Source organism: Siphateles boraxobius, unplaced genomic scaffold (assembly GCF_051911475.1).
Source record: "Siphateles boraxobius isolate OS27281-9 unplaced genomic scaffold, OSU_SipBor_1 191, whole genome shotgun sequence".
Taxonomy (NCBI): domain Eukaryota; kingdom Metazoa; phylum Chordata; class Actinopteri; order Cypriniformes; family Leuciscidae; genus Siphateles; species Siphateles boraxobius.
In genome coordinates this window covers 474,220-485,087 of record NW_027508801.1, presented here as the reverse complement: position 1 = coordinate 485,087, position 10,868 = coordinate 474,220, and the positions used below count along the sequence as shown (strand labels likewise).

General features: G+C 36.6%; 1 protein-coding gene across 2 annotated transcripts; it reads left to right on the top strand.

Moving 5' to 3' along the window:
* Positions 1–1,239: 1,239 nt before the first annotated feature.
* calml4b (calmodulin-like 4b) lies at positions 1,240–10,808 on the top strand. 2 transcript variants are annotated; one of them, XM_077235439.1, is made up of 6 exons: positions 1,247–1,503; positions 1,595–1,625; positions 2,690–2,814; positions 2,901–3,041; positions 4,649–4,837; positions 10,173–10,804. In XM_077235439.1, exons 4-6 carry the CDS (start codon positions 2,948–2,950, stop codon positions 10,289–10,291), a joined length of 402 nt encoding a protein of 133 aa, XP_077091554.1. In that variant the 5' UTR covers positions 1,247–1,503; positions 1,595–1,625; positions 2,690–2,814; positions 2,901–2,947; the 3' UTR covers positions 10,292–10,804. The 2 variants fall into 2 exon arrangements, with proteins under 2 accessions (XP_077091553.1, XP_077091554.1); XM_077235438.1 differs by lacking the exon at positions 2,690–2,814 and having other exon boundaries at positions 1,240–1,503; positions 10,173–10,808.
* The last annotated feature ends 60 nt before the right edge of the window (positions 10,809–10,868 follow it).

The window sequence follows — 10,868 nt, the reverse complement described above, 5'->3', positions numbered from 1 at the left end:
TTGAGAGACGCAAGACCCAACACTCTGGATGAGCTTAAGGCCGCTATCGAAGCATCCTGGCCCTCCATAACACCTCAGCAGTGCCACAGGCTGATTGCCTCCATGCCACGCCGCATTGAAGCAGTCATTTCTGCAAAAGGATTCCCGACCAAGTATTGAGTGCATAACTGAACATAATTATTTTAAAAACATAAACTTTTTTAATAGGAATTTTGGGTTTTCATGAGCTGTATGCCAAAATCATCAGTATTAAAACAATAAAAGACCTGAAATATTTCAGTTGGTGTGCAATGAATCTAAAATATATGAAAGTTTAATTTTTATCATTACATTATGGAAAATAATGAACTTTATCACAATATGCTAATTTTTTGAGAAGGACCTGTATCTATTCTATTCTATTCAATTATATTCTATTCTATTCTATTCTAAATTGTCAAGATACACTATCGTTCAAACGTTTGGGCTTAGTATGTTTTTAAAAAAAAGAAATTAACACTTTTATTCAGCAAGGACGCATTAAACTGATCAGAAGTGACAGTAAAGACTTTTATAATGTTACAAAAGATTTCTGTTTCAGATGCTGTTCGTGTGAACTTTATATTCATCAAAGAATACTGGAAGGGGAAAAAAATCAGACCAGCGTTTTTTTACAGAAGGGTTTGTTCATATGATTCGCCTGATTTATCAAAATTTTATTCCTGAAAACATTATGAAAGCACTTTCTGTCTGCAGACAGTATTTTCTGGTTTATAGAGCGATAACAGAGAGATCCAAAATAAATGTTAACAAAATAAAAAATAATTTTAAACCTGGCTTTATCCATGTGTTCTGATTTCTGCTCTGGGAATGTATGCAAATTAGCTCATATTTAATTATAGGCCAACAATGCATAATTTGCATTATGCAAAACATTTCAGAAGACAATACAAAATAATAAACTTGGGAAGTGATTTTGGTTGATATATTCACCCTATACATTTGTGTTGTCCTGCCTTAATTACTATTTTGGTAAATAATGAATAATGTATTTAAATTAAGAGCGATTTTTTATATAGGCTACGATGTGGACTAATAAGGTAGAATAGACGTATCCTCTACTTAAATAGGGACAGTACGCCTATATTAATAATTGAACTTTGTCAATTTTCACTGTATATTTTAAATATTAAATATTCAGTGTTTATAATCACAGCCGAATAACGTCAACCGTTGACGCAGCTGCCACGTGATACCCATTTATTTCCTCAGCGCTGGTTAGTCTTATTATTATTGTTGGAGTCCTATCCTAACGTGACTGAATGGGATCATATACATTGGATTTGAACATTGTAAACGATTCTATGTTTTAGCATACATATGTTTTCGATTAACATCATAAAATCGTAATCCCTGGTGAGATTTGAACGCGGCTTGTCTGTAGTCTTTCTATGCGCTCGAGCGCCGCCTATAGGAATAAAAGTTCCTCACATTAGCTGTAAAGCAGAGCAGCACATTGACATGGTTAGTTTAGCATCTGTTCTTTGCGTATTATTTCTATGTAAAACAAAACACGTTTTAAAGTATAATTGACTTCTTCTGTCATTAATTGCAGGCGAAATTCCTCAGTCAAGATCAAATCAACGGTAAGTAGATCGAGCTAAAGATTTCTCTCTCAAGACTACAAATCCTTTCTTGCAGGCACTGTTTGATTACTAATCTGATTAGTCAGATAAATTCGGTTTTATATTTTTAACACAAGCCAAAAATACATGTTAATATAAAAATGTAGCACTTTATAACAGCTTTCATTAACACACATTATAAAATGCTTTTGCTGTATATAACAACAATATAAATCTTTACCATGACTTTTTTTATTATCAATTTAACACATCCTTGCTGAATAAAAATATTAATTAATTTATTTTTAAAAGACAGAAAAAAATTACTGACTCCAAACTTTTATACGGGAGTATAATATTACAAAAAATCTTGAAAAAAAGTATCACGTTATAAAGAAATATAAAGCAGCACAACTGTTTCCAACATTGATAATAAATCGGCATATTAGAATGATTTCTGAAGGATCATGTGACAGTGAAGACTGATGCTGAAAATTCAGCTTTGCATCACAGAAATAAATTATATTTGAACATATATTCAAATAGAAAGCCATTCTTTTAAATTGTAATAATATTTCACAATATTTAAAAATGTGTGTGTTTTTTTATCAAATAAATGCAGGCTTAATGAGCAGAAGAGACTTCTTTCAAGAACATTAAAAGTAGGCTAGTCGTTTCCAAACGTTTGACCGGTACTGCATATATATATTATATAAATGTTTGAAGTTATAATCTGAGTTTACTATAAAGCATTGCTCTGGTGCTGAAGCCATTCAATAGATTTTATTCTTTCACTGGAGACAAAGTGGCATTTGTTGTGTTCATTTCACTTCAACGGACCGATTACTGAAGCAGAAACGCAGTGTAGATCCTCTGATGCGTAAACTGAGAGAGAGAACTGAACATGGGAATCAACAAGATATGAGGATAAAAGCAAGAACATAACTGACTGATAATGCATGATTTACGCCGTAAACACAAAGATATAAACTGCAAAGAAATCTTGAACGCTCCTGTCTGGCTTTGATTCAGTCGTCCACCTGCTGTTGTTGATAATGCTGTAATCTTGATTCCCTCTTAAACAGGTTGTCTCAGTTTATGCCAGAACAAATCCTTCATTTGGGATTAAAGAGATTCTTTGCCAAACTGTATCAAGTCCTCATAAAACATAAACATACGTATCTGTCAATTGGATACATTTTAAACTAAGGTAACTTGGTTAAGGGGTGTTTTGTTCTCTGAGGTTGTGTTTTAAATGTTTGCATACTATAGTAATATGTTTTTGTCTTGATTCAGAGTACAAAGAGTGTTTTTCGCTGTACGACCAGAAGCGCATTGGTAAAATGAAGACGCAGGATCTGCTGACGGTCATGAGATCTCTGGGCCGATGTCCGACCCTGCCAGAACTCGACAGACACTTACTGACCCATTCAATCGGTGTAGTATCTACAGTCAAACCAAAGTGTATTCATACACCTTCAACATTTCTCACATTATCACAGTTTATTCGCTAAAGTTTAGAAAATGGTAATCAAATATGAGAAGAACTCAGTTGATATTTCACTGGTTTTGTCCGTCCTTCTGTTAGACTCTCACACATGAATTATGTTGAATATCTGTCAGCTGTTAAATTTAACTACACAATTAGATAATACCAGTTTAGCTCAAACAATTACCAAGCAATGCTTCATGTTGTTCAGTCTGTGGTGTAAAACGGTGCATTAGCAATTACAGAAAAAACACTTCAGCAAAACATGATCAGCTCAAAGTGTCCCAAACATTTTTGCTCCCAAATTTTACTGGTAGTCGCTGTATGATGAATTTTTGTGTATAATATGTCACAGTTTACTTTATTTTGCTATCCTCACTTACGTGTCTCGCAGCCACTAGTAAAAAAATGTCAAAAATTATATGTGGTTTCTGAATAATTTTTTGGTTTTGACTGTGTGTCCGCTGGTCTGTTGGGTTGCAAGCTTCAAAATTAGGCTCCTAAAACTCCTCCCCTTCTGCTCCTTACCTGTCAATCAAACGGATAGTCCCGCCCCAAACTCGCTCATCTATTCATTTTAAAATAGTCCTTGTGAAAGAGTTATAATCGATAAACCAAACAAGCTGTCTACAAGCATCATTACAAGCAAAAGCATGTCTTCATGCCTTAAAAAATCTTGAATGAAACTCGACACCCTTGCATCATTTAGTATACGCGGTTCTATGAATATGCAAATGAGCCCCGCCTCCACTCACTCAGAGATCCACTCGTTGACGATCACACGTTGATCTGATTGGTTACAAGGTAGTTTGTGACGTCAGAAACACCAGCGATTTCAAACCGTGTTTTTGAGACTGTCTTTGGTTCACTGCAGTTTTAAGCAGAAAATACTCAGCAATGCTGTCGACTTATGAATTTACACATGATTTGTCTTAGAGCTTATTAAAAACACCACATAGACATATAAACAACATTTAAAACTGGATTTTCACCACAGGAGGACTTTAAGTTAAAAATCAGTGGAGAAAATGAATGAGATTTTATCGTTTGAGTCAAGGTGGCTCATTGAAAACGATCACTGGCGACTCTGTACATTAAACCGAGAGACTGGAAGTATTTGAACGTCCAAACAAATGACTCACACCAGTGTTAAGTTATCAGATAGATGTCCTCCTAAACGTCCAATCCCCAGGTAAAGTCAACAGTGTAAACTTTGCTTACTAAGTAAAATAAACTGGAAATCAGTAGGAGTACGTCTATGAACCTCAACAATAACAATCTCAGACTTCAGGACCCAGAACATCCAGATAAGGACAGTGAACGCAGAAAGATGGTTTATAGAGTCACACAGATGAAAAACAGCACATCCAGAGTGAGTTTTATTGGAAAGGAGAGACATATGAACTGACATCACATGATGAAATGCTTGATAAATGTGTTGAAATGTACTAAATATAAACCTGGCGGAATGAATTTGACTCAGCCTGTCAGACGTGATCAAGCGGCTTCCGCATCCGAAGCTTTTTGTCAAAGTGTTTGACTCTGTCTGTCCTAGATAAGAGAGGCGAGTTGGACTTCTCCACGTTTCTCAGCGTGATGCACGCGCAGTTCCGGCGGGAAAACCCTCGGGATGAGATCCTGCGGGCCGTGAGGCTGATGGACACGGAGAAGCAAGGCTTCATCACGGTGCCGGAGCTCAGGGTCCGACTGAAAGGCTTTGGAGAACAACTCACAGATCAAGAAGGTTTGATATGCTCAAGTCCTGCGCTGTAAACTGATCAGTTGACATAACTTTAAAAAAGTTATTAAAAAATAAAAAAAGTGAACTTCAACTTAACTTTGCAAAAATAAACTTCATGCGTAATTGAAAATATTAAGTTATGTGGAATTGTCAGCTTGACATAATTACGTGAAGTCCACGTAACTTAATTTTTTCAATTGCGCGTGAAGTTTATTTACTTAATTTTAAGGCAATGGATTTCCTCACTTTTTTTTAACAACTTTACTTTGCAAAAATAAACTTCATTCGTAATTGAAAAAATTAAGTTATGTGGGCTTGTCAGCTTGACATAATTTTTTCAATTACGAATGAAGTTTATTTTTGCACGTTGAAGTTCACTTTTTTTAAGTTAAGTCAACTGATCACTTTTTACAGTGTGGGAAGGTCATTTCGACCCGAAAACTAATTTTTTAAAAATGTAGTGTTCATCAGAGGGGTCCAAGACCCTAGGACTTTTGTCACCCTTGAACCACGGATAAACACACACACACACACACACACACACACACACACACACACACACACACACACACACACACACACACACACACACACACACACTTACTAAAAGAAAGGATTTGAGGAGTTTTGTAAAAAATCCTTGCCTCGCGGATCAATTTGACCCCCTTAGGAATGAATGGAATGCGAGGAATGCTTCAGTACACATAGAAAAACCTAAAAATGCTCAAAATTCTAACTAAAAATGCTAAAACTTAACCTAAAAATTATTTTATAATGTCTACATGTGTATCTGAAGGCATACGAAAGACAAACTGACTTTAGGACCCAGCGGAGCAGCTCGTTTGCTCCATATACTGTAGAGCTATAAGGCCATCTAGAGTCATGAAATATTATTTCTTATATTATTTTTTTCCACTAGAGGTCGGCAAAGACGCACAATGTAAGATATTTTGAGCTGAATTGACCCTTCGCTAAAGGTGCGTTCACACCGCCGCCGACTTGAGCTTCCAAAGCGGCCGGAAGTCATTCATTTTCAATGGAAGCTGGCTTCTCTCAGCTGCAAGGAGCGTCAAATCCCTCGGCGTCGTGTTTTGAGCGTTTTGAGCGTCAATCAGAAAGTTGAAAGAAGCTCAACTTTATGGTAATGAGCTATGACGCGGTTCAGCGGCAAGCAGCGGCAAAACGCCAGAAACCAATAAGAATAAAGACGTCCTTCACTCTGGCTGATTCCGGAGAAACATACGATGTGAACTTTCGTTCCTACCAAAACATTAGTTCCGAGAAAATGGAGGAGAAGCTGATAATCGCTGTTGCTGGGTTTCCTAACATATATGATATGACGTTGTTTGCTTACAGGGACCAGTTACAAAAGAACGAGGCATGGGAATGCAATTCATTTGCTCACGGTGACAAAGATTTGACCAATTGCACTAATGCAAATAATAGCCTAATGCAAATAATAATAATAATAATAGCTAATTATTATTTTTTTCCCCGACCAAAAGTGACCAAAACAGTTATACAAATGCTGTCATTATAAAAGGTTTCTTCAATGTATTGCTTGTTTTTTTCTGTTTATTACATTTCATGTTGTGACACTTCTCTTCTCCCTGCTACGTCAGAGCGTCCAAAGCGTCAACGAGCTTCCCCGTACTTTTTGACAAGCGTCCTTGACAGAGCGGCCAGAGCTTCTTTGACGCTCAAGTCGGCGGCGGTGTGTACGTACAGTAAGCCACGTCCGAAAACCGCCACTGGCCAATCGTGTCTTAGCAACCGTAACTAGGCGCGGGCGGTCTGGCAAGCTTTCGAGTGAGGGAAACATGCCGAAGCGTTGTGCGTGTGGATTGTGCAAATCTGATACCAGGTATCCTAAAAGTTTGGACGGGAGAGTGGAATTTTTTTCCTTCCCGAAAATCTAAAAGCCGAGGAGAGAAATGATGTGCGTGGATCAGCAGTGAGAGACCCGATTCACAACTAATGTGCACAGGAGTAACAAAAACACATATTCCTTGGAAGTTGGAAATAATTACGGTTCTTTGTTCATAATGCATATTTTTTAACGTAAAAAAGACGATTAAAGACAAGACAGAGGCTCACCGACATACTTTAAAATATATATCAGCGTTTTGTTAATCGACGGCCAACTAAGTTACCCCTGACTGAGTAACTTTAACCCAATCCGATCATGGCTCTCCCGGTGTTAGTGTTATTCCACAAGATTTATGGATAAACTGTTTGATTTTTTAATTATTAGATTAGTTTCACATTTCACTTCAGGGGCATGCAAGCCAAAATTCTGGGGGGGCACAATCTGAGACGTTGCAATTGTTTTCTGACGGGTGATATGGATCATGTTAGGAGGGGTCGGGGGTTTCTCCCCCTGAAAATGTTTAAATTCTGGCTGCTAAACATACCATTTCAATGCAGTTTGGGAGGACAGAAATACCTTAACGGAGCTAGCAGCAACCCTCTATCTGAGGACTAAGTTAAAGTATCTAATTTGTAAGTTTATATAAAAGACAGGTTAATGAAAGAACTGTAAGCTAAAATTGAAAAGCTTTTGAAGTCTACTTCATTAAAGCATGTTTACACACACACTTACTGTACACTTAGACCTACTACACATGATTTCAAAAACAGTACCTTTGCAGTTTTTATGTTATGATTTTAAATTGGTATGTGACCTAAGAACGATCTTACATTAAAGGTACATAAAGGTGCTGAGGTCTGACTTTGTGTTGGTCTGAAATTAAGTTATTTTAATATTAATATGTGATGAAGGACTTTGAAAGAAGTTTGACAGATTTCAGTGCTGAATAAGGTTAACACTACCCCGTTTATTTGAAAATGGTTAATGTTTGACAGAAATGTAAAAAAGTAATCAAATCAAATGTAATATGTAACATTACTTTAGTAAAATCATTGAAATACTGTAGTTACACTGCTCATTATTATATTATTTTAAATAATTAACTTGTAAAGAGTAATTTATGAGCTAACAGAAAAGCTAGTAACTTGTACATTTGGCTTATTGGCTTTGTATGGCAGGCAGAAACGTTAGCAAACTAGTTTACGGTTAGACTAGGCTAGTTATCGGTAACGTTACACTGACACAACTCAAATTAATGCTCTGAATTCGCAGCTAATATCAAATCCATAACTTTTGGATCAAGTTAAAATTTCCAGGTTAACCACAAATAATCCCACTACCTTTTAATATCAGCCGATAACTAATTCAATGCCGAATTGTTGCTTTGCCCACTTACCACTTCAAGACCATCTGTAAAACATTGCCAGCTCAACGTGCGAGACGAGTGAGTTGCTTGAACACACACAGCAAAGATTCTGTAGCGATACGCGCATAGCGCTCTAGATTTGATATACACAGACACCATATTAGGAGAAGGGGGCGGGCGGATGCTGACCGATTTATTACACATCCAGAAGAATACATTTGAGTCGTTATAGGCTCTGGTAATAATGGAGCATAATAAGAATAAAGTTGTGACAGAAAAATTACCAGGGAGGAAAAATCTGAGGGGGCACGTGCTCCTCACTTTGAATGGGCATGACGCCACTGTTTCCCTTACCCTGCTGTGCACGAACATAGCTGTTCCTCAATGTGTGTGTTTCTCATGTGAATGGTCAGTGTATGAGGCGGCTGCTTGCGCTGGGACTATTGGCTTTAGCTTCAATTTTTATGAAGTTATTCTCTAATCGGTTGCATATTATGTCGTGGATATATCCCTCGATTGCACACTGCAGTCCCTTTTATCTTGCTCTCTCAGATATTTCACATGTTCACCAAAAATTACTAATTATCTCATTGGGAATGTCTGACACCGGTGCACACACACTGAAACTGACGTGCCAGGCGCGAAAGGTTGTCAGACGTAGCAACAGTAACTAGGGTGGGCGGGGCTTAGCGTAGGGTCAATTAAAAGGATTATGCTTATTTTGAATTTAAGTTGAAAAAATGTGAGGAATGTGCTTAAATTACTATTTATTTATTTATTGATCAAATCTAGTAATTAAAAAAAAATAGAAAGCATATTATCAAAATGAAATAAAATTAGCTTTCTGGACAAAAAAAAAAATTAAGTATAATTTTAGGGCTCCGGGTCATTTTGACCCGCGAGGCGTCGCACCAAGATGTTGGTTTATCTTCTCTTAATTAACCACACAAAAATACAGCAAGGTGTTTAAACTCTACTTCTAGAAAACGAAGAGCAAAGAATGTGCATCATCAGGTGTGTTTTGCTTTTTTAATGTTTTTAACTAATTTATGAAGCCTCTGTAAACTTTAGCGTTACATATATTACAGTCCCAGACAGCAATATAGTGTCGGTCCAGATCCGGCCCACAACTGGTACGTGTTGAATCCATATGTACCAGATGTGGGCTGGATCTGGGCCGCTACTATGTTGCTGTGTTGACACTATGTTGCAATTAGCTTAAAGTAAATCCCGAGCTTCCCACTCGTATTTACGACTTTTTTGTGGTGGCGATCATGTGCGTTCAACTCGTAAACACGAACTTTCCCACATGACTTGAACACACCAATAAATCGGATTCAAACAGAACACACAGAAGAGGTAAACTACATTACCCACAATGCATCAGATATTGGCTTTCCTACTTTATATCTCTGACTTACAACAATAAAAGTGGGTCTTATTTGAATGTGATAAAGTAGCAATACTTGTTTGTCTTAAAAGTCATGCAAACCAGGAACTTTTATGCATTTTATTTTGGTAAACTAAAATATATCACCATACTTTCCCCACTAGATTAATCACATTACACTAAGTTTCCTGTGTGATTATGCAAATAAGGCATTATTAAAATTAAATATGCACTAATTTGCGTACAATTCCAGAAGAAAAATCCTGACATTTGATAAAGGCAGGTTCGAAAATCTTGTTTTAATTTTGTTAAAGGTTTTAATAGAGGAGACTTTGGATTTCTCTTTTTATCACTCCAAAAATCAGGACTTTTTTTTTTTTTTTTTTTAGGAAGAACATGCTCTATAAATTAAGAGAACGATAAATAAACATGCCTCTGACAATAAACTCTTTAGAATATGGCCTTTAAAGATATGTATGTGTAATGAAAATAAAATCAGATGTTTTCTTTCCTCTAATGTGAAAAAAGACTATTTTGAAAGCGAAAATTGCAGAAATTCTCAAAAATGAGCAGTGCATAAAAAACAAAACAAGTTGCTTACTCTGACTTTTTATGTCAAATGCAATATTGAAACCATCTGCAGTCCAGAAACAATCCAGAACATATCAGCATAGAAATGACTCATGAAATATAATAAAGATGTCTCTCTCAGTTGAAGAGCTGCTGAGTGAAGCCGGCGTGGCGTTTGATGGACAGGTCCACTACGAGGACTTTGCCAAGATGGTGACGTTTCTGACGGTCCATGCCGAACAAACTTCAGACCAGCAATAAATCAGCCTCTAAAACTGCAAAAAATGAAACGGCTTCACAACCCTGACTATATTTAACTGATAAAGCACCTGCCAAACCGATTCAATCATTAACTAACCGTGGGATTGTTTTGAAACTGACCAGATGTGTCTATGTGACTAAGTTGGTTTCTGACTTTCCAGAAACTTCTGTACAGGTTAATATTTCTGATTATTAGTGTTTGAAATTGTGATCATAGTGCCCTCTTGTGTTTATAAAGAATATTTTACACTGGCTGTGATGTATCACATTTCACACAACAAATTATTTTATATTTTTGTCTCAAGCGTCTGGTTGAAAAAACATTAAATGTGTGTCTCTCTCTCTGTTAAAACATCTTTAAACAGTTTATTATAAGCTATAAAAAGCAAGAACGTAAAGCAGACTCTGTTGTTCTGTGAGCCGAACCATCTTTGCGTGGTAAAGCTCGTAAATTCCCCTGTCGTGGTGTTAATGTGTCTGTGCTGAGATAATAAACTAAAGCTTCAGTGCAGCGCTGTAGATTCTCTGTCAAATGTTAATTAGATGGAATAACAGTAAAAGTTAACTTTGTAATTGT